This window comes from Symphalangus syndactylus, chromosome 16, assembly GCF_028878055.3.
Source record: "Symphalangus syndactylus isolate Jambi chromosome 16, NHGRI_mSymSyn1-v2.1_pri, whole genome shotgun sequence".
Taxonomy (NCBI): Eukaryota; Metazoa; Chordata; class Mammalia; order Primates; family Hylobatidae; genus Symphalangus; species Symphalangus syndactylus.
Window position 1 is genome coordinate 42,942,057 of NC_072438.2, and position 25,243 is coordinate 42,967,299.

The window sequence follows — 25,243 nt, forward strand, 5'->3', positions numbered from 1 at the left end:
TCAGGGCCCTTAATGCTTGTTCAGAAGATTTCAAATTCATCTTATACTGAAGTCAGCACACTACCACCTGCAGGCTAAATCAGAACATCACCTAAAATATAGATTAGATCTACAGACATTAGGACTACTAAGGTCTATATATTAGATATAATGGATAAAGTCTATATATTAGATAATTTCTGAAGCTGGATTACTGTTCTGTGGTTACTTTAGGGCATTATTTATAAATGCCTTTCTTTTTAAGAAATGCATACTGAAGTACTAAAGGTAAAGAGGTATCATGTCTGCAACTTAAAGTGTGCATATAAAGTATAAGATAAATATATACCCATATATACATACATATGATACATATGTATGTGTATTATACATAGGCATATATATACACATACACAGAAAAATACAGCAAATGTAAAATGCTAATAATTGATACATCTGGGTAAAATGTATATGAGAATTATTTGCGCTATTCTTAGAACTTTTCTGTAAGTCTTAAATTATAAGTCAAACTAATTTAAAAGTTTAAGAATATATTAAACTAATTTCAAATTTTTCCTTTAGCATATGATTAGAATCTTAGGTGGGTGTGGGGGTGACATGAAAGAAAATAAGACAATGTATTTGGCTTCAAAAAACAATCACAAGGATTAACCATCAAAACGGTGACACCTAGAGAGCTAGATAGGACACAGTATTCTGAAAATGAATTACCAAATGAAAAGTCCAATCATAATTAGCAGAAGCAAATAGCATAAACGAATCCTTTACGGGCACTGGAAAAGAAAGTTAACAGAGACCAAAGCAATTCCTAGTCAAAGGTGATATATAATTCCAGGGCCCTCAAATCCTGAGTCACAGTGTATGTCCTACACAGTTAGATAAAAATCATGAAAAGCCACAATTTTTAAATGAACATTCATTGTGAGTTTCTAAAATATAAGAAAAGGCAAAGTTAAAATACAAATCAAAGGAAGTTTGGAAGTAATTTCAAAACAATGTACTCAGATGTCTAGAAGAATCTTCATAAGAGAATAAAAAATGCATAATTACTCAGTACATAGATAATCACTGGCATAGATTAGGAGATCCACCCCTGTTCTCAGGCAGCTTATAATCCAATGAAAGGGGAGATGTGTCCAAAATGATAACCAGCAGGTTGTCTCTTTAGTAGATTAGAAGCAATCAAGGAGGTAAGCCCCCCAACCATACTGAACTGATAAAAAAAAAAAAAAAAAAAAAAAAAAACTGCAGCCGGGCGCGGTGGCTCACGTCTGTAATCCCAGCACTTTGGGAGGCTGAGGCGGGCGGATCACGAGGTCAGGAGATCGAGACCAGGGTGAAACCCTGTCTCTACTAAAAATGCAAAAAATTAGCCGGGCGAGGTGGCGGGCGCCTGTAGTCCCAGCTACTCCGGAGGCTGAAGCAGGAGAATGGCGTGAACCCCGGGGGGCGGAGCCTGCAGTGAGCTGAGATGGCGCCACTGCACTCCAGCCTGGGAGACAGTGAGACTCCGTCTCAAAACAAACAAACAAACAAAAAAAACTGCAAAGAAAAATGTCTATAAAATAATCTCTTATGATTTAGGAGGCATGTTTCTAAAGTAGAAAAAACACATTCAGAGCTACAATCCTTCCAAAATATCAGGAAAGGACAGTATGAGGGAAGTCATAGAAGGGTGAAACTGCAAAAACCCTATTTGCCCAGAGAATCAGATTACACGTGAAGTTGGGAAATGAGAAACAAGATTGCAGGTTCATGGCAGAGGCCAGACCCCAAGAGTCTCACTTGACAGGTGTTCAGGAGTTTGTGCCTCTCTCACTTGGACAAGTGGGAGCCATTCAAAGGTCTTAAACAAACAGTGTCAAACGAATTAAGCATAACATAAATGTGACTGCAGATCTCATTATGTAAATTCTAATGGGAAACAAATGACAGATCTCTTTAAAAGGGTATGTACAAACTCATTTTCAGTTAGAATAATAAGCTTCAGGAGAGTCAGTCCTGTAGCATTTTCATTTCTGTAACCATTTCTTAGCATTATTTTCGTAAGTGAAATGGGCCAGAAGTCAGACAAGGCAGGTGCACATATTGTCTTTGAGGGCTTATAATAACGAAGCTGTGACAGGAAATCATGACATTCTCATCGATATGGGAAGCAATTTAAAGGTTTAACAAGATTATGTTGAAGGATACTGGTCTGCTTGGGCCAATTTAGATATTCACTCCTAAATCTGACTTTGAAAAATGTCAGTACCCTCCATGAAACCCTCTCTGCTCCACAAGTCATTTTAATTGTTAAAGGAAGCTGTCTACCAACATAAAATTGGGGCCACAGAATGAATGACACTCAGGCCTTAGCTGTTCCATAAACAGGAACTTATATGTAAGATGCAAGTAAAGTTAGTGTACTGGCAAGAGGGGTTATTCATTCTTTCAATTCAATCTTCATGTTGAGATCAGTGAAGAAAAACATTACGACAGGATTTACTCAAGCACAGGTAAAGAACTCCCCAGAGGTGACCCACTGAAATGCTACCATGGAATGATATGCGTAATATAGTTGGATACCTTGATTGTCAGCTACAGCCTACAGGACAACATACCTAAACTCAAAGGCTAACTGGAAGCCAGGGGAAACTGTGTTTAAACATAAGCCCTTCACTGCTCCTCCTCTTCATCATCATCATCATATTTATGTGCCATGCACTGTTCTACACATTTTATATGCTTTAACTCATTGATTCCTCAGACCAACCCAATTATGTCAGTTATATTGTGCCCCTTCCTTGTACCCTATTCACTGGCACATAACAGTTAATCAACATTCCTGAGGTCACACTAAGTACTTAGCATCAGAGCTGGGGAAGGAACCCCATGCAATTGGGTTCTGAAAGTTACTGCTTTAATCTAACGGGCAGGTGGGTTCTGGAAGCTGCCCTCTTAATGCCTGCACACAGTTACTCACTGTATCTGCTATATGCTTGAACTATATACATTCAACTCAAAAAATGTATTATGGTAAAGAATGTGTACAATACATCTGAGGTAGTTAAAACAAAACTATTATTTTTGAAACTATGAATTTGTTTCATGATGAGGAATTTCCTAAATTAATAGTATTCGGCACCCACTACAAACAGTAATATACATTAGTAATCCTTTTCATTTAAAATACATGTGACTTAGCCTTGGAAAAACATGTTTAAGCTATACAATCTAGGATTTCACAGAACAAAAGATCTTCAAAATTCCTCAATGCTAATCTACAAAGTTAAATATAAACAGGCAGAAATAGAATTTCTAGTAATCCAAATCAACCACTTTCTTTTTAAAAATCAAATGCTATGTAAACAAATCAAGGTAAGATACCAAGGGGAAAAATATGGTTGAGGTGGGAAAAGGGAAAACAAAACCAGGATGCTATTATTCAACTGTGTACTTAGGTTCAACAAAAGCAATCCATCTTTCTTTTCACGAACACTAAATTGAAAAGAAAAAAAAAAAAAAGAAAAATACAGATCAGTCTTCATAACCAGAGGCTAGAAAAACTTCAAATCTTAAAAACCTGAACTGACAATCTGAAGCCTCTGTAACTCTGGGACTGCATGCATTTTATTCCCAGACTTTTGTCTTTGTTTTTAATCATTTTGCTCTATGGCTGTCCTGACAAGTGCTGACGGAGTGGTAGCATCCAGGTGCTTGCTTTCAGAGGCAAAGGTGACAACCACACTTTAATCTCTAAATCTTTCCAAATAATTCATTTTTTTCAATAAATCTGATGTTCAACAGAAACAACACTATTGCACAAACTTCAAGGGAGAAAAAGAAACAAATTCAGAAGTTTTTCTGAATAGTTCAACTTTTCCTGTTCATTTGTAAGTAGGGGCTTTCTGCACAAAATATGCTTTGTGCCAGCAATTATATCTTTTTATCCACAGATCAAAATCAAAATATTGATGTATGAGTTACCCATTTACACTAGTAGTAACTTCCCTAAAAAATGATTCTTCATTCATTCCACAAATATTTATCATGTCCTACCATGTGCTGACACTGTTTGAGGTATCAAAGATTTGATAATCCTTGACAAGCTAGAAAAAGCTGATGCCTCATCGAGCTTTCACTTCAGGGGGAAAGAGAAACAAAAAAATGGAAACAGGATCATCTCCATGTGATCAGTGGTAGGACAAATATACACAGCATCCTATGAAAGAGAAGGGCTGGCAGTGGGCTCACACTTTAGCAGGGTGCCAGAGAGGCGTCACTAACTAGGGGGCACTGAACTCATTCCTGAATAAGAAGAAGGAAGCAGACTGGGGGAAGTGACCTCTTTGCATAGGGAACAGCTGGTGAAAAGGTCCAGAAGAGGCAGAAAAGGACTTGGCATGTTCGAGGAATAAGGAGGAAACCAGTGCAGCCAGGCAAGTAACCATGTAGAGGACCACACCACCATGGAGAGGAATAACAGTAGATGCAGGAGATGAAGGGAGGGAGGTACAAGAAGGACTTTTTTTTTTTTCCCCGAGGTGGAGTCTGGCTCTTTCTCCCAGGCTGGAAGTGCAGTGGCACAATCTCGGCTCACTGCAAGCTCCGCCTCCTGGGTTCACGCCATTCTCCTAAAAAGGTCTTTTAGGTCACAATAAAAAATAAGGTTATATTCTGGAATGAGGAGCCACTAAATATACTTGAGCAATGGAATTACATGATCAGTTTTCCTGTTTGTTTGTTGTTGTTGTTGTTTACTTTTAGAAGACCCAGTCTTCCTATGTAGCCCAAGCTGTGTTCATGCAATCCTACCTCAGCCTCCTGACTACCTGTGTGATTTCCATTTTTAAAGATAACTGGCTGGGCGCAATGGCTCACGCCTGTAATCCCCGCACATTGGGAGGCTGAGACGGGCAGATTACTTGAGGTTAGGAGTTCGAGACCAGCCTGATCAACATGGTGAAATCTCATCTCTACTAAAAAATACAAAAATTAGCTGGGTATGGTGGTGGATGCCTATAATCCCAGATATTCAGGTGGCTGAGGCAGGATAATTACTTGAACCTGGGAGGCAGAGGTTACAGTGAGCTGAGTTTGTGCCACTGCATTCCAGCCTGGGCAACAGAGCAAAAGAAAGAAAGAGAAAGAAAAAGAAAGAAAGAAAGGAAGGAAGAGAAGGAAGGAAGGAAGGAAGGAAGGAAGGAAGGAAGGAAGGAAGGAAGGGAAAGAAAGAGAGAGAAAGAGAAAGAAAGAAAGAAAAAAAGAAAAGAAAAGAAAGAAAAAGGAAGGAAGGAAGGATGGAATTGAGGGAAGGAAGGAGGGAGGGAGGGAAGGAAGGAGGGAGGGAGGGAAGGAAGGAGGGATGGAGGGAAGGAAGGAAAGAGGGAGGGAGGGAGGAAGGGAGGGACGGAGGGAGGAAAGAAGGGAGGAAGGAAGGAAGGAAGGAAGGAAGAAAGGAAGGAAGGAAAACAAAAAAGATAAGCCTCTTTTTTGGAGACAGTTTTGAAGGGAAGCTAGGGTAAATACAGAAAGACAATTAAGGAAGGCACTGCAGCATAGGTAGGTCAGGATGGTGACTGGCTGGGAGGACTTCAGTGGAAACGAAGAGTAGCCAACTGCTTCAAGATCTATTTTGAGTTTGAAATGATAGAACTTGCTGGTAAATTGGATGGAAGATATTAAGACAATCAAAGAATACCCTGCCAGATTATTTTCACTAAAATTGTTATTGAATTATACAGACAAAATACAAAAGCTCACTTTCGTATTACCTAAAATGCAATGTTTTAAAATGGAAAAAATCCCTAGTTAAATTACATATACAGATAATGCATCAGTTTCTTTTTTTAAATAAATTTTAACCAAAAATCCATTGTTAATATATTTTAAAAAGGAATTATTTAGTTACAATTGTTTATTACATCAATGTGGTATCAAGTAAATTTAAAAACCAATCTGTTTCAAGAAAATATTAAAGAAGATGGTAAGTTTATAAATATTATAACCACAATTGTCAAAAAATAAAATAAAGCTTATTTTTAACCTGCAGAATGCTTACAACATATTGAAAAGCCCTAGGAAGAAAATCTCGTGTTTCCATCCCCATTTGATCTTTATAAAAGTTAAGTGGTTTGAAGAGTGAGTCTGTGATATCTGAGTATTTAGAAGAAACATTCTCCTAAACTTTTTTTAAAGTACTTTAATTATTTTGATGACTCATATAGTCAATTCACAGACTGTCCAAGAACTTTCATCTTCTGATCACTTATCTTTTAACTACTTAGGGATAATATCGACAGTAAAAATGGAAGACAAAAAAAAAAACTCAGTAAAATCTGACATTTATTATTGGTTAGGCTGAGTAAAGGATGACAAAAACCAATTGCCGAAAGAATCAAAAACATCTAATTCAAAGGATAAAAATGCTCTGCAATTCTACCGTCATCTGGCTGTCACACTTTGACCAAAGCCAAAGTGCTCCTGTAACAATGATAACACAAATCAGGTGTAAAATTCTGCTTCATGCCGCGCTTCACCATTCAGGTGAAAACTGACATCACATCAACGATTTTGCAGACTTTCATGAGGATTGCAATTAATGTATGTAAAGTACCTAAAGCCATGCCTTACACATAGTACATGCTCACTCACTACAGGACAGCTATTCTTTTCAGGAAAATCTAATAATGCATAGTTAATCCCAACCTAATTCTGCTTTAGGATATATTATATATATATTTGAAAATAAAGCTTTTATATTGAAATAAGAACTTCAAATCACATATATGAGGATTAACACTCTACAGTGAGTTTATCATCCTATCGTTCTTTTGATTGAGTAACATAGCTGAATTATACCACCTAGTGAATTAATGCTAGGCTCCCGAGCCGATCAATGGCCACCATCAATTGGCATATACAGCTTAATCTCTCTTACACTCTTTGTTACAGTAAGGCAGATTGCATTATATTTTCCTGCCTATATTTCTCAGACTTGTTCCAATGTATATACATGAGCATAAGGACTGTTTCTTAGTCATTTTTAAATTCCCAATACCTAGCATCAGTTTGACACAAGAAGTTGGAAGGATAAATGAATACATGCCCCATTGTGACTCTGCTCAGATAATTCCCCAAAACTATAATATGTTGTTAAATCAGATTCCCATCATTTTTTGAAACCAAGCTTAAGTTTTATTTTACTTAAACACACACACACACACACACTTTTAATCAGAAAAAAAAACTGAACTATTTGATATTACTTAGTACTCTAATTGAATATGTACTAAAAACTTGAATTTCTTCCTATGTGTTCACATTAATCTACATTATCTGGTGAGCCAGTTGGGGTGTCCATCCCTAAGGAAAGGGGCTGAGTTTCACTTTTTTTTTTTTTTCAGAATAACCTTTATAACTTGAAACAGAATTGGTTAGCCTCAAGGTAGACATAAGTGAATTCTGTTGAGAATTCACTCAGCATTCCAACCCAATGGTAAATCCCTGCTGCAGTACATGAAATAATATTTGTACCTAGAAGCGTTTATAAATCCTCAAAAATATCTCTACTTGGAGATCAAATCTAACATCTCAAAAAATCAAACTCTAAACCTAATTGTTTTGATAATGGAATAAAGTTTTTCTCCGATAATATCTAAAAGGAGTAGAAAAAATACCTTCAAGCAGTTTTTTCTCTGAAGAGAGTTTAGAAGCAGCAGCAGGAGCTTGATACAAAAAGTCACAGAGGAATGTGGACTGGGAAGACTCTTGACTTAATACACCCTCGGAATGAATATCATGTTGAGGGAAATCTAGAAAAAATAAAGAAATAAGGTACAAGAAATCTAAAATGTAAACAATTTTCCTTTTGTTTATAATATGTACATGAGTTTTGAGCTAGAAAAAAACTACTTCAAATTTACCAAAGAATAATTATAGAGAGATATTTATTTTACTTTGCATAAAATTTGCAAATAAGCACTTAAGTCATGTTTATTATTCATATATGAAAATCGGATTTAATGTTGGTGGAAATGATTATGTGGGATTAGCTATTTTAATCTTCCATTTATAAGATTAAGGGAATATAAAAGACTGACTTCCTAAACTTTTTAGTGAAATGATATAAAAAATAGTCTTAGGCATCTCCATCTTTTTGGTAATTACATTTTTCTTCATTCTGATGGTTTCTCTTATTTGAAAAATAAATAGTTATACTTCAGTCCTTTTATGGATATATCGGAAAAGACCAGGTTAATGAAGAGACAGTGACGAACCTGAGAATTTGTTATGGTAGAGAAATTCCATTTGCAGACTTTGCCCAGCCTTCTTGGCTAGCAGATAGGGGGTGCTATGCACGGGGTCTCCAGTGGCACACATGACATCTGCTCCACTGAACAGCAAAGCCATTGTTTCTAGAACATCCGGTTTCACTACAGCAGCACACAGAGCCTGGTCATTAAAAGAAAATATACATCTTAAGGAAAGAAAATAAGATTCTAGCTATTAAAATGAGTGAAAGTCTAACAATTCATGTATGGGATAAAGTCTGTATTCCTTTTATCCTAAGGCAGCTAATAATAATTATGCCATGAATTAGGCAACAGGCACAAAAGGTCTGGTTTCTGTGAATTTAAATTACAACCCAAGACCTCCAGGTCTCAATTCATTGTTTGGTTGCTATGATGTTCCTTCTAAACCTAATCCATCATACTTGCTTTGGAAGACATTTTTATGCTTACATACTATGATAATGGCTGATGCACAGAGAATCAAAATATTTCAATATAATAATGAAGTAACCATTAAGTGTTTTTCATGTGAATGTTAATATATATTTTCCAATCTAATCAGGAGCTGCAGAATATTTGAATTATTAAGTGCTATGGGAAATTGAAAGATGAGTGCAAAGCAAATTCAGGATCTTTCCCTCAGGGGCCGAGGATAGGAAGGAGGAAGAACAGTGAGAAAGAGGCAATAAAAAATATTATTGACTTATGTTATATATCATATTTGTACAAACAATAGGAACTGCTAGAATCTTTTTCTTTTGCCTTGAAATAATAAGCTGCCTCTACATCTCTTCTCATCCTTTCTTCTCACATTATATCAGTCCTCAGACTTCACTTTATTGGATTCCCATTTGATTCCAAATCCTCAGATTGTGGCAACAAGAGTTAGCAGGAAACTTCAATTATGGAGGAAGAATTTACACTCTTTTGACAATGAATCCTTAAGTGAAACGAGGGGGAAACCACTGAAATAATCTCACAAAAGGAAATAAAATTAATAATTTTGTCAGATAGTGTAAGATTTTTTACTTTTTCTCAAGAATCTTGGCACATCATTAAAAAGACATTAAAATCCATGTCTGCTGTTATGTTTAACTGAATACCTTATTTAATTCTTCTTTGGTGAGAGATGCCAAAAGGGTTTTTCTGAATTTCCCTTCTTTATATTTCTGAGTAATAAAGTTTTTTCTCTTTTCTACTGGTGAGTCCACATGTAATTCTTCATCCTTTTGAAGATTACCAGCCCAAAAGTCATTTGCTCTTTTGTTTCCAATGACAATAAAAAGCTGAATTGTCAAAAAAAAAAAACCCATAATATATCAGCTCATAAAATGTATTTGAATCTGCAGGAAACTGAATTATATTACAAATTAAAGCATAACTTAGTATAAAATACAGGAAAACACATGAAAGACTCAACTATTCCAGAGAAAGGAAGTATGAAAGCAGATACTATGATCAGTTTTTAATACAGCCTAGCCACTCTAAATAATGGAAAGAAATTAGCTTGGAAAGAATTGCAAACAACACAAATTGTAGCAAAAGTATTTTCATTCTTTGACACTTAAACTGAGTCAGATTCACTTTAAATGGCCAAGTAGGTGGGCTAATCCTGTCTAAAGTGCTTGGTGGTGGAACAGGAGCCGAACATGCAGATAGGACACAGCAAAGTAGCCTCGATCACAGTTAATGACAGAGTACGGCCAAGGTAAAGAACAGTAAATTTTTCCAAATGTTTTCATTCACTCTCCTGTTATTTTACCCATGTTGAGTTTAAAACACACACACACACACACGTATACAGTTCTAGCATTAAAAAAAAAACAAGCTGGCAAACCTTTCTAAGTACTTCTTAAGGATCTTCTATACTTTTACTTTTAAAATATCTCATTTAGGAAGCATTCTCAAAGAGTTACTACTATCAAAAAGGCTATAAGCCATTTTCATAATGTGGTGAGAACTTTATCAAACAGCCCTGAGAAAAATTCCTGCCACCCCACCCCACAGCAAACCTCCTCCCAGTCTCTGCAGACTGAACTCCTACCACAACCCCATTCAGGTTAAATAGGACTTACCTCGATGAGTTCATTGCTCCAAATGCTAGCATCCATTTTTAGACTTCTAACCTTGGAATCTTTTGGTCCTAAAGATCTATGCTGTCCTAGAGTCAAAACACAATTGCATTTCTATTTTATTTGTATGTAAATTTATTTTACCTTGTTTTGAAAAAAAAGTGCATATGTCTGTGTATGTTCGTTGCATATCTTCTCAACTTAAAACATGTCAATACCTGCTTTCCTCAATAACAAGATGACAAGAGCACTAACAGTAGTGGTGAGAATTAGACAAATCACAGCTGGCTACAATAAAAACAGCAGCAATCATCATCAGCATCTGCACTGATTCTAAAAAAAAAAACAAAAAACAAAAAACTACATGGCCAGGCACGGTGGCTCACGCCTGTAATCCCAGCACTTTGGGAGGCCAAGGCGGGTGGATCATGAGGTCAGGAGATCAGACCATCCTAGCTAACACGGTGAAACCCCATCTCTACTAAAAATACAAAAAATTAGCCGGGCACGGTGGCAGGTGCCTGTAGTCCCAGCTCCTTAGGAGGCTGAGGCAGGAGAATGGCGTGAACCCGGGAGGCGGAGCTTGCAGTGAGCCGAGATCTTACCACTGCACTCCAGCCTGGGTGACAGAGCAAGACTCCGTCTCAAAAAAAAAAAACAAAAAAACAGAACTACACTTAAAAAAAAAAAATATATATATATATATATATATATATATGTGCATGACTGCATATGTACAGACACATGTATAAATATTTCCTCATTTGGTAATCAGCTAGAAATAGGCCAATGAAAACCTTTTGTAAAGCTTGCTAAAACCCCATGTATGTAAATGCAGATAGTATTTCTTTATTGTTACAAAAACTTGACTATTGCAAAACTAGTTACATATCTAATAAGTGAGTACTTAAAAATCTGACATGAATATTTTATTCAACAAATATTTCTGGAAGAGAGTAAGAGCCCAGAATTTTATTACTGTCAATTCAATTGTGCTGTATAAATCATCAGTCATCACTGAGCAACCAGGTTATGTCAGATTATTTCAAAGCTGAGAAGGAAAAAAAGTGTACAGTCCACTATCCTTGATCCTAAGGGCCCTTTGTCTAATGAACAATGGATGTTCATTCCTTTCCCTACAATAGGTAAGAGGTTCTTGTCTTTTTTTTTTTTTTTTTTTTTTTTTTTTAGGTAGAAACTATTCAAAGCACAAAGCCCTAAATTCCCTTGGAATAAATCTGCATAGGTTTGCATTTATAATGACTACCTACAGGCAATACAGTACCCAGAAGGTAAAAACTTAAAAGCCTGTAGGAAGAGATGAAAGGGACTGCTGCAGTAACCTAGGCATGACAGATTCTGAGTTGAGGCAGCAGGAAAACAAAATGGAGCAGACAGATTGAGAGAGATTGATAAGATAAAACGAATGAGACTTGGTGGGTTTGAAGGAAAGAGGAAGGGTCAAGAAGGTGTCTCAGATTTTAGGCTGTGAGAGTGCAGCGTAGACAGTATTGCTTTTGATCAAGATTGAGAATATATGAAAATGTGCAGTTTTATGAAATTGGCTGAGGGGAACAATGATGGCTCCATTTTTGACATGTTACATTTGAGGTGTATTTGGCAAATCTAAGTAGAGATTCTAGTAGGCATATAATCATAAGAGTTTGGTGTCCAATAGCATGAGAATAATTTGCTTAAAAATGAGTGTGGAATTAAAGTAATAAATAATATCACTCAGGAGCAACACAGTAAAAGAGAAGTGACAATGTAACCCAAGGGAACACATGTATTTCACAAGCATGGAAATACGTGGAAAAAAACATACTGAAAAAAAAAGAAGACTGGTAATAAGAACACAAAGAAAGATTGGTATCTTGGAAGCTGAGAGAGGATGGATGTCATAGAGAGACATGTTGTCAAGAGACTCAAATAAAGAGACAATAAAAAAGATAGTAAGTGACCACACCGAAACTGAGAGGTAAAATACATTGGTAAATGTGGTGAAAAGATTTTTACCACAGTTGAGAGAAAAGGTAGCTGATTAGCAGTTAAAAGGTAGCTGATTACAGAATGCTGAAGAAAACTTAGGAAGTTAAAGGAATGAAAAAAATCTATGCACACTAAAACTTCTCGTATTATATCTTGTCTATGAAAGAAAAAGGGGAGAGAGAATGACACATAGAAGGAAATGGATAACTTTTAGAAATCCTGATGGTGGAACTTGTGCAAGTTTATACAATGAAACAAAAGAAACCACGGCTGAATACTTACATAAGAGAGTGAATAAATGATGAAGTGGTATCCTAAGGAGGGAGGAAAGAAAGGAAGCAAAGGTAGAAAAAATCAGCTGTGAACAGCACAAAGGCCGTCTCTTCCAATGAAACTGGAGAGAAGAAAAGGATGAGATAAAATACAAACTAGAAGGTGATTCACTGGCATTTTTTGTTGTGATTGATATTATTAATTAGCTGGTGAGGAAATCTATCTTGGTTTGATGAGAAATGCAGTTGAATAGTGCTCTAGAAAAGCATTCAGGATTTGAAGCAACTCCTGTGACTGCACTATTCACTGCACTCTAGCTGAGGTAGGTGCTCCTCTCCAGCATTCTCACTGAAGCCTGTATTCAACTCTAGTCCAACATTTGTCTCATTATTGTGGAGAAAATGTCATGTCTTATACACGTTTTTAATTCCCCACACCAGCACAGTGCCTAGTACTCGAGTTGAATTCTCTTTCTCTCTCTGTCTCTCTCTCTCATCTCTCTGTGTGTGTGTGTGTGTGTGTGTGTGTGTGTGTGTGTGTACATACAGTGGGGGAGAAGGTGGTGGGACACAGGCGGTCCAGGAGAACTAAAGTTTAGACTGTGGTTAACTTTCTCCGAAACTTCCATGATCACACACCTAAGCTGGGGTCCACTTCCTTCCACTCACTTGGGCAACTGTCTGAGCTCTCAAATACACTGAGATGTCAGGTTGTCAAGTGTGAGGTCACAAGAAGAAAACCAGTCACAGTACCGGTTTATATTCATAAACATCAACAGTCTTGTGAAATGCTTCTTTATAAAAATTCTTATTATAAAGAGATACCAGATCTGGCATATGAAGTTTAGTGCTCAAAACAACATTGAGGTGAAAAATATGTCTTACCAAAAATGACTGGGGAAAGGTACACAAATCTTCAAGTTAAAGATGCAAGCTTCTTCAGGATCCATACTAAAACATACTCACCTAAAATCTAGAATTTTCAACACTGTCTTTTTAAAATCTATACATGGACCAGTAGGCATAAAATATGATTACATGCTTAAAAATCCATTTTTATATCTAAGTCATACATAAGAGAAGTTTAGACTCATATTTCTGAATTTGATTTAAATGTAATAAGCTTTCTCTGGTTTTACTTTTCACAACCGCTAGCTAGGATATATAATATACAACAATGAAGAGCATTCATTGCCAATCTGCCACAAAGCAGTGATGAGCATAACTTGTCATTAATTACCTGCACACTTCTTACAGATGACAACACAGAGATTGATGGATGCCCAGTCAGGATCCGGAGCTTTACAATCTGCACAGCTCCTGTTGGATTCATTGAACCAAATCTTCTCAGCTACTTCATAATCAGAGAGAGTTTCTGCTATTGATTGCTGCACAGCTTCAATCCAGTCTTGTTTCTCTTTTTCAGTCTCGGCTGTAAAGCTGAAACAACGTTTCTGTGTTATCGATCTCCCTTGTAAAGGCCAATTAAGCAGTATGTTCAGTTTGCATATTCATTTCACTCACAAATTAAACAACAGCTGAAAAATATGGCTGCTAGGCACTTCTGGGTTGTCTTTTCTGTTAAAAATCATTTAACTTAACAAATCGTGTTTTTTCCTTTTAATTTTCCACATTGCTTATGTCTTTGTTTACGCATCTTGAACCAAAATTAACATACACATTTTCTAAAGAAAACATAAAATTTGCCTTGTTAGGTCACAAGCCTAAACAAGAGGCTATGTTTCCTAAGCAATGGTTATGTAATCATCAATAAGAGATTATTGGCAGAGTTTCAGAGCTACTGGAATATTTTGCCAAGCAACTATGCCATGATAGTCTGAAACTATGTTATCAAAAACACCCACCAGAATTGTGACTTTTTTTTCAGATTTAAGAATAGATTCTTTTTTTGTTTAATTAGAATAATGCCCAGATGGTTCTAAGAAACTGGGAAATCAAAAAAGTTTTAAGTGGTTACCATTCTAACAGTTTTCTAACATATTTTTAGCCACGTTCTGATTTATTCTGAGGGAGCTCCAGTGAACGAATAAAAACATTAAACAGCAGTTTATTCCTTCAAGAAATATTTACTGAGCCCCTGCAGTGTGCAAAGGAATGTGCTACAGTGCTACATACTCGGTCAATGACCCACAAAACTGATTCATATTAAAATTTTCTGTTGTAAAGAGGAAAATGCTTTGAAATATAATGAAAATCACAGCTAACATATTCTAAATAATCCTTAAAAAGAAATGGCCTACATGAATTATACTTTTTGAAGCTCTTTAGGATTCCATCACTCTTAGTGGTTTCTGGTTCTACTGGAAATTTGTCACAGCCAATATATTAATATCTACATTTTTAGTTTTGGCTAGAATCTGCAAATGTAGAAGTAAAGCTTGTTATTTTTATGCGATCATTTCTTTCTCAAAATTTGAGGCAATGGATATATTTTAACAGGCAAAATGAGTAACTACAATTGATAGTATATTTGAAATTCCTAATTGTTAGTCCTTTAAAGGCCTAGAACAATTGCCTCTGACTTGTCCACTACCATGTGATGTGATTATTTATAACAAACGAATTAATATAGTTGAACTCAAAAGATGTTGACTTATGCCTATTCTGTATACTAAAACTATAGATTCATTTTAGTTTATTAAACCATATTAATACTTTAAATTATCTGTTTCATTGTCAAAATGATTCAATTAGTAGAATACCATAATACAAGATATATAAAAAAATGCTAAAGTATTTGGATCAATAGGTGCTATGAGATTCATTAAATTTAGTATCATTTTAAGCCCTGGAAGAAATCATATGGAACAAATGTAATTAGGAATTGATTTTAAATGAGGGATTGTATTTGATCAGGCTAAAAGAAGATAAATAGCAATACAACTTAAAGACAATGTAATATGTTTTTATTTTATTCCTTCTAAATGAGAAGGAATTTATCACACATTGTCAAAAAAAAAATATACACCATGCCTAGTAAGAAAAATAATTATTAAGAAATTACTCAAATTTCATGAAATAAATATTTTTGCATGTTTTGTGATTATTGAGGTCACTTTTACAAGGTGTTTTTATATAGTGGCTAACAAATTAGACAATATGGAAAAGTAGGAAGATAATTTTAAATGGCCTACAAGAGAAAAATCACCACGAACAACATAAAGGTGGATCACCCAAGCTTTCCTATAGTAGAACGAACACAAAATGTTTAAAAATAGCTTACCTGAAACTCCTATAGGGAGTGATTATTTCAAAAGATTGTTTCACAGTTCGGTCCACTTGCTTTACATTTGCTACATTCATAGGAATTATGGTAATACCAAGTCCACTCTTAAAATCCTAGTTTGGAGAAAAGCATAAAAAACTATAAAGAAACAACAAAAAGATTTTGAAAGTATAATTACATTTTCTAAATTCCAATAAATTCTACCAAATTTTACAACAAAATCAGTCTCACTTTAGGTAGCCACTCTCAATACATAATAGCACTGGGCCATCTTAAGCTTGACAGTGGGACTATCGATAGTTATGGGTTTCTTCCATGCGAAAGAAACATTGACTAGGCCACCGACACTGAACTAGACATGCTTTGCTTTTGAAAGTAGGCACAATATTCACCTTTATCCATTCATTAAAGGAAGCTAAATATTAACTACCTCTTATTATAAGTCAAGCAGTTTCCTAGGTGGAAATGATACTAGGAGGTTAGCATCATTACTAGTTATGTAAAAAGATGGGAAAACTGAGGCACGAAGGAAGAAAGTTACATGGAAAGTTCAGCTAGTTGTATGTGGTGGCAAAGATCTGGAGCCCAATCTGTCTGATTGTTCTTTCCTTGTTTTACTATCTTAGATTACCTCTGCTGTTTATCATTATTTTTCTCCTCATTTACTCTCCAACAAAAGCACTACTTGTCTTATGAGGTATACAATTTTACCTCATTTCCAATATTTTATTGCTTTCACCTCCCTTCAATCAGATTCCTAAAAAGCTCCTCTAATGCTACTTTGGTATAAAAACTGCCATTTGTTCAAAATCTATAGTTACTATGTTCAGCTTGTCTCATGAAAATTCAAAATTGTTCAAAAGGCTACAACGGACTCTGCATTCTAAAAGCATTAAAGTTTGCAATATATCATCTACTCACATGGATTTCAGAACGTGACTTATCAATTAAATAATCTCCACACTTTACAAAACAATATGTACATCAAAAAAATGACCTATTTGAATAAATTCAGACTAAATGTGCTGAATTCCTAAATTATGACTACAGAAAAGTAGCAATATTAAAGGCAAAATACAAAAAAAAAAAAAATACTGGCCCGTTTCCAGTAAGGACACTTGTTAGAGACTGTGAAAGAAGCCATTCATCTGCCTCTTCTCTTTGTCTCTCCTGCTGTATACGCCAAAAGTAAAAGAAGTGTATTCTCCTCTCCCCTACACTTAGACGTGGCCATGTGTTGTAGTTTCCTTCAATCAAATTTAAGCAACTCCTGGTAGGATGGAGGGGGAGGGGCCGAAAAGCCTTAGAAGAAGCAAGCCTTTCAGCCCTGACTTTTCCATCTTCTGGGGAAGTAACTGCTAGAAGCACAGAGTCATTTTAGAACTTCACAATTCTAGAAAAGGGAAGATTGAGGACAAATTCTTAGGCTCTAAGGATGCCAAAGTGAGGACCAAAATAGGGAGAACCCTGTTCTCTGGTAGTACCAACTCTTAACCGCCTACACCACCGGATTTGTTAAAACAAATCTCCATCTAGTTAAGCTCTTCTTCAGGTTTTTGTCATTTAGTACTAATGTGTTCCCGGCTTATAAAGTAAGTGGAAAAAAATAATTCTATAACAAATGCCCCCCAACTTGTAAGAGTATCCAGAGTTTCCAGACGCAAATTGTGGGAAAGCCTCTCTTACATTTTTAATATATAAAGTTTTTAGTTAGAATAAGGAAATGACTCATTTAGAAAACAAATCATCAACTGATTTTTTTTTTTCTGATGAAAGAACTAATTGCTCACTTTACTAGGAGAAACTAACCAGAAACGGAAAATCAGTGACATAAAAGAAAAGATGCAGAGAAATGCTGAGTGCTGTAAAATAATCAGAATGGGAGTGCCATATTTCCACTTTGTATAGTAAGCCTACTTAATGAAAAATAGCACTTAACATGATCTCTACGGAAGGAAGAAAATCAAGCTTTTCCAATCTGCCGCATTTTAATACGTTTCAGCCTATTGGCACAGGGTTATACTTGATTATTAATTTTTTTAAATTCCCCAATTATCCACAGCTATGTTCCTGCTGGATCACATACCCATTGGATAAAGTCCCAATGCATGTGATTGGGAACTCAATCTCTCACAAGTGAGGAAATTAAGTAAGGTAGGAGTAGCAAGATAAGATATTTTTAAAACAGCTTTTTGATGGCTCACATTGATAAACTCTAGAATAAATAAATAAACTCTAGAATAAATACGTGGACTGCGTGTCCTTCAAACAAAATGAGGCATTTGACGAAAGCTGTGTATCAGATCACTCCAGGTTATATTCTCTGATGGGGGCCTGGCCTGCAAGTCCTGTATGTTACTAAGGGCACACATAATACTCTGACTGTCATACTAGCAGATGGTAATAATGACAACCTTTTATGGAAACTGATGAGCCTCATCAAGGCTCCTGCATGAATAGGTGGCTGCTCATCTCCACAGCAAATCACAAAATGTCTACATGTAAAGCTGTAATTTCTGTTAAAATAAGGGAGTGCTAGCTGGTTAACACCCCAAATTTCTCCCAAACAAGGCAAAGACGATTATTTTTTTTTTTTTGAGACAGAGTCTTGCTCTGTAGCCCAGGCTACAGTGCAGTGGCACGATCTCAGCTCATTGCAACCTCGGCCTCCCAGGTTCAAGAGATTCCCCTGCCTCAGCCCCCCGAGTAGCTGGGACTACAGGTGTGCACCACCACGCTCAGCTAACTTTTTTTGTATTTTAGTAGAGACGGGGTTTCACCATGTTGGCCAGGATGGTCTCCGGTTCCTGACCTCGTGATCCACCTGCCTTGGCCTCCCAAAGTGCTGGGATTGCAGGTGTGAGCCACTGCACCACTCACTTATCAGCTGCTTGCCATGGCCATATGGTTTTGAGTAATTAGAGTATCTATAGAACTGACCAGCATAAATTGACTGTAAAATATATATAAGAGTAACAAAATAAATGTCAGTGCTCTTGAGAGCTATCATATATGAAACAACTGCATTTTCTATTAAAAAATTGTGGACATTAAGCCATTATTTTCACAGTATTTAGACAGTATTTAGAACATGTTTAGAATACTTCTCATCCCTAGATACTCATAAAAATTACCTGTGGTGATCTCTCCCTCCCACCCAGAGACTCTGATTCCATGAATCTGGGGGCAGAACCTAAGAATTTTTAATTTCCAAAACAAAAGTACAACCTCATCGCTTTTATATGTGGCCAATGCCAAGAAACACTGATTTAGATAGCAGAACCATTATGCAACTAATTTAGACAGTATAAGTATGCAATATGTAAATATCAAGACATAAATACTTCTCTCTTTGACCAGGCACTGTGGCTCACACCTTAATTCCAACACTTTGGGAGGCCAAGGTGAGAGGATTGCTTGAGGCCAGGAGTTCAAGACCAGCCTGAGCAACATAGTGAGACCCTGTCTCTACAAACGAAAACCAAAAAGACTCAATTTTATCTGCTTCTGTAGAATGCATACAATCAGAAAATACAAAAACCAAAAACCATTTGAAATAATTAAGACTATCAATTTCAAATAAGCAGGCCAGAACAGGATGACACATTGGATTGGTGAGATCCTATTTGTCCTGGGTGCCAACTCCTGTGTTAATGTCCAGAGGTGTTAAAAGCATGTCTTCATTAAGCATATGGAGTGGACTCTGTAATTGGTTTAATATCTATTTGTGCATGCTATGAAGTTTACAAACAGCTATGAACTCTCGTTTGATTTCCTAAATAGTTCTGTGAAGTAAGCAGAGCAGATACAGTCATTTTTTAATGGGAAAATAGTCCTGGCAAAGCAAAGCAGTGCTTAGTAAGTACCTCGTTGTGCCAGAAACTGTGCTTAATCCTTGGGCTGCAAAAAAGCATAAGACTGGGTATCTGCCTTGGGGAAGCTTTTGGTCTAAAAATGAGATAACAGAAAAATGCAGTAAGTGGAAAAAAAAAAAAAAAAAGCCTGGTGGTAGGGGTACTGAATCCAACCCACAAGAGAGAGTTGTGTTCCTAACAGGCCTTCCAAAGGTTGTGACATTTGACTGGCCAAAAGACAAATACCAGACCAGGTTTCTTATTCAGGTATTCCTCTCTCGCTTGTTCACTTATTTGCAAAATAGGGATAACAGTAGTACCTACAGCATCACTTTTGTGAGGGTTAAATTAATGCAATAAAAATGCTTAAAACAAAGCCTGGCACACAGTAAGTGCTACACAGGACTAGCTAACTCTTGTTATTATTATTTTTATTTTATACCTTTTGAATTTGAAGCCAACTGAACATAGTATCTATTTAAAACTTAACTACAAAAAAAGTCCTGTCCAAAAATAACTAGCAGGCATAATTTTTTTAAAAATAGAATTCAATGTGAATGGTAAATGTTCAACTAAATTAAAAATAAATTGCCCATTAACTACAATCTGATTGCAAGCTTTATTCTTATTATGAAATATAGGCATGAGCCAGGGATAAGCAAAACCATCAACCTTTAAAATGCTATAAACTGGATTGAGAAAAACAGTAGCACAAAAATTCAGTGGGTAGAGTTACAGTATTATAGAAAGTAGAAGGCTGAAAATAGATTGTGAAGTAAGCAATATTTTAAATTTAGTTTGCTGTGATAGAACGTAGGATGTCAAGAATCATGAATCCCACTAAAATAACAATGGCTATGCTTGGCTTAGCAGATCTGGCCACTGCAAGGGTGGTACAATGACCATGTGGGCACTGCAGGTCAGACCGAGGGAGAATCGAAGCTGAGCCATTTACTGGCTGTTTGATCATTGGCAAGTTATTTAGTTTATGTAGACCTCAGTTTCCTTATTTATGAAAATAGTCAGGTCTACTTTACGTGGTATTATTATAAAGAGTAAATAAAGCGACATAAATTAAGGGTCTGATACATCCACTTAATTCTTTCATTTGAGGGTTCTAAAAGCAGAATTTATCTTCAATATAAATATTTCCATTTTTTAATAATTACAGAAAGTATTCATACCAATGATTCCATATTAAACATTCGGATAGAATTAATGGTAAATATTTACCAAGATACTGAAATGGGTTATTCATATGAATTTGCAGCAACAGAACCTGGCGAAAACTACATTTTAAAACTACACAGTGAAAGAGCAAAATACAAAACTGACTCCTAAAAAGAAAAATAAGGAAGGGTTTGTTAACCCCAAATCTGCTGAAATCTCAAACCTATTTTTGGAATTACTGGATGCCAGGTTTCCATGCCAGGAATTTAAGAACTCGGTGCTTAAACATTTGTTGAAAACAGATGTGGCATTGTATGACATTGGCACCAGCTTTCCTGGGAAACACCAGATGCAGAGTTTGGCCAGATACAGAACCCAGAGAATTTGAGGCCACCACCTCCATCCTGCTGCTCCTTTCTGTGCCACACAACCCATCGCCCTATGAGGTCTATTTAAATTCTATTAGAGTTTCACTCCCATGCCAGAACACCAGGGAACATTATGTTGGGGGGGAATGAGGGAGGATGAGTCTCTTGTTATACCCTGATTTGAGAATGTTTAATCAAGTGAGTTTATGTAGTTAAAACCTCAATGCCACAATTATCATCAAATGGATACTCAAACCCACCAAGCAAGACATCTGGTTGTAATGAATTCATTAATATTAACATGATATTAAAAAAAAGTATCAAGAGAAGAAGGGAGACTGGCTGTCAGGACAACAGAACAAATGGAAACCAATGCCAATTGTCTTAACTCTTCCTCATGACCACTTGCAGAAATTCCTTTCAACTAGCAATACCACTTATTTAAGAATTCATATATTTAAATATATGTCCATATTTGATTACCCTCTAAAAAACTCTGACTTACACGCTATACCCTATCATTTAAAGATAATTTACAAAATAATTTTTGTTCCAGAATACGGAAGCTCTATCAGCTTTGAACAGATTAGAAACCACTTTAGTACATAAACAAAATTTCTACAAAACAAAAGGAACTGACAAATGAAAAGCAAACAAAATAGTTCAGAAAAAAATTGTAGAAAATATGAAGATTCATGTCTTTCTTATATAAAGAGCATAAAGTAATTAGCAAGAAAGACATAAGATCCCAATAAATAAATGGACAAAGAAGATGAAGAGACAATTTGAGAAAAAAAAAATTTAAAAGATAATTGGAGGAAAAAAAACTCTTGTGTCAAAATAAAAACAGCTATAAATGATCATTAATTCGACAAGTTCACCCTACCTATATTTACTGAGTGCTAGCTTATTGCCTGAGGACACAGCAGTGAATAAAGTAAATATTCACGCTGTCAATTTGGGAATATAAAAATGATAAATCTAATACTTTTAAGGTTATAATGTAACTGGATTCCTATCACATAGCTGTAACATTTTAAATGCAAACTACTCTTGAGGAACAGGTCATAGGAATTCTTGCCAATAATCATCATCATCATCATCATCAGAAAGGAAGACAAGGCTACATATAGAAGGTTACCAGAAACCTGATTTATTTATTTGACATTATGTGTTACCCCATCAGGAAGACCCCAGAAAGCAGAGATCTTGTGGGTTACCACTGTACCCCTGGTTTCTAGAGCAGTGCCTAGAAATGAGAAGATGCCTCCTACATGTGTCACGTGGATGAATGAATCCAGAAACACGGTCACTATAGTGTAACCTATACAAACCCAATTACACAGCTCATTTTATACAATGCTGAAATAATATGAAAAAACTGTCATATTATAACACACTGCAGGCATCCAAAACATAAGCAGAGATAAGGAATGGGAGAAAATGTGCAAAAATTAAAGCAGAATGCAGTTGTGAAATGGTGCTAAATATTTAAGGGATGACATTTAATTTATGTGATATTAGCACCTCACTGTTTTGCAGCACGGTAATTAGGTAAAGAATCTGAGTGTCAGTTTTTACTATGCCATTTTCTACTCTAACAAATATTTTTACAAATCTTTTCATAGTTATTTTCCACTTCTTCTTAAAGCCTATCTTTAGGCTTTAAGAAGAAAACAACTGAGAGCAGTGTTTTACAATGTGTGTTTTGGCTCATCCATCACAGAATCACCTGGGGTGCTTTTTTGTGAATTCAGATTCTACAACCCATTTCCAGAAATTCTGAATAAACAAATCTGAAATGAGCTCAGAAATGTGGAATTTTAACATGCAACTTAAGTAATGGCCTTAGAGATAGTAATCCATCTCCCTTCTTCACACGATGCCATTTAAACCTAAAGAGACTAACTTAATTACCAGAGCCAATTAATAGCAGAACAAGAATAAAAACCCACAACTTCAACCTCCCAGTCCAATCTTCTTTGCAATAAATGAGATTCCTCTTTAAAAAACTCTTCAACATTTGCTGTAATAGCTACCCTTCCACCTCTAGCCACTGTCTGTTTACTCTCTCTGGAGTAACTGCCAAAGTAAATTACTAAAACTATGTATAGAGGCAAGAAAAATAAAAATAGTTCCTATGTTAGGGTAGTGTAGGTCAATTTCATTATTTTTTATTCTATTCATGCTGTTAAGTTATGTGGGCAATAAATCCCATTTTAAAATAAAAATAATTAAGCCTTGTTGCATGTCACTAAATTAAATCCAACACAAATTAAGATATAGAGGTTCAAATCTAACAACACTTACATTTTTATGATGAATAGATCTTTTCATCACCTTTAAAAGATACACAAGATTACTGTGTGTGTGTGTGTTTGTATAAAACTTTTCGAAGTCGCATCAAACCATCTTACTATTGTTTAGTGCTTTTCCTAAAACACAGGTTGATGCCCACACTGGCAGAAAGCCCTCTTCATTGAAGAGGAAGACCCTTTACCCAGCATGTCACCAGGTTTTTCACATGTGCTCCATCATGGGAGAAAACCAATGGGCAACTTTCCTCTGGGGAAAAAGACACATACCAGGATGCGAAAATAGATGAAAACGGAATGGTATGCCAGGGCCTGAACGTGGACAGCCTTCCTTATCGGCTCATTCTTGAACCAACTCGTTCTTTAAGACTGACTAAAGACCAAGTCCCTTAAGACCTGAATCCATATGATATAATGCAATTTAAAAAAACACACACATATACACAAACAATAGTATACATTTTAAAGGTGTGTGTGTGTGTATGTTAATGCATAGAAAAGTTGTATACAAGCATAAAAATATGTTTACTTATCAAAAGATGGAGAGAGGTTCAGCCTTAATGCTTCAATTTTTAAGGAGAATATACTCATTTCTCATGTACATGGAAATGCTTCTAATTCACTGACTTCATTAGATGCCCTTTTTTGCACCTCTCTGTAACTCCTGTACAACCTGTTATTGCACTGACCTCACCATCCATCATATATTCTGGTCTTGTTTGACTTTTCCTCTTGGAAGACAAGACTTGTGTGCTTCTCAGTAAAACCATCACTTTTAGTGTGCCTGACATGGTATACAATGTTTATTGAAAGCATACCCTGAAACTCCTGGGCAACTAAATTATTCAATGAAAGAATCCTTAGGCTATTTCTAAAAGTTCACAAGTCAGAAAATTTCTCTTCAACCTAGACTTTAAAAAGGCAGTTTGTAGAGTGGTTAAGAAGCTAGAATTAGAGTTATACAGTTCTGGTTTTAAACTAAACTCTGCATTATAAACTGTAATTCCTAGACCTATTACTTAATCCTCATTTTCCTCATCTACAAAACATAGACAAAGAATGTCTTCCTCGTAGATTTGTGGTGAAGATTAAAATGAAATGTCTACAAATTAATTACCATTGTGCCTGGTACTCAGCAAATAGTATTCATTATGCTTTTCACACTCAATTCCTAATACTGAGGCAATAATTTCATGTACATTTTCACTAATGAGAAAGTGTTAATAAAACTTTTTAAATATCTATCTTATTCCTAGAGAATAACAGAAACTCAGTTTAATGTGAGCAATGAAACTAATCATTTGAACTCTCTGCAAGTCTATCAAGTCTTGCTATCAGGTCTATGCAAGTATAAACTGAATACCTCGATTAATTTGGCAGAGTAACTTCCATACTGATACATGCAAATTATGCATTTTTAACCTCCATTCCAATAAGAAAAGTTGTAATCGTCTTATTTTGTAGACTGAAATGTTCATATTCAATTTGTATACATTATTAAGCTATGCTTGAGGAATATGCTAACTACACACACTATTAATAGGCCAAAAGTGCTTGATGATGCCTTCAACTGTTAATTGGCTAAGATATCTTCTCCTCCAAAATATTTAATGTGTAAATTCACAGTAAAGTTCAGAGGATGCCTATAGTTAATTGTTCTGAAACTACTATTTGTTTTGA

At 35.8% G+C, this 25,243-nt stretch overlaps 1 protein-coding gene across 4 annotated transcripts in view; it reads right to left on the reverse strand.

Annotated features, from left to right (window-relative positions):
• The window catches only part of ARAP2 (ArfGAP with RhoGAP domain, ankyrin repeat and PH domain 2), a 175,142-nt gene that overhangs the window by 84,141 nt on the left and 65,758 nt on the right, over positions 1-25,243 (reverse strand). For all 4 annotated transcript variants that reach the window (XM_063619468.1, XM_055246550.2, XM_063619467.1 and 1 more), the window contains 6 exons: positions 15,854-15,969; positions 13,850-14,049; positions 10,352-10,437; positions 9,380-9,562; positions 8,262-8,436; positions 7,662-7,796 (listed from right to left, as the gene is read on the reverse strand). In XM_063619468.1, coding sequence (XP_063475538.1) covers positions 7,662-7,796; positions 8,262-8,436; positions 9,380-9,562; positions 10,352-10,437; positions 13,850-14,049; positions 15,854-15,969 — 895 coding nt within the window. The remainder of the gene's footprint in view (positions 1-7,661; positions 7,797-8,261; positions 8,437-9,379; positions 9,563-10,351; positions 10,438-13,849; positions 14,050-15,853; positions 15,970-25,243) is intronic.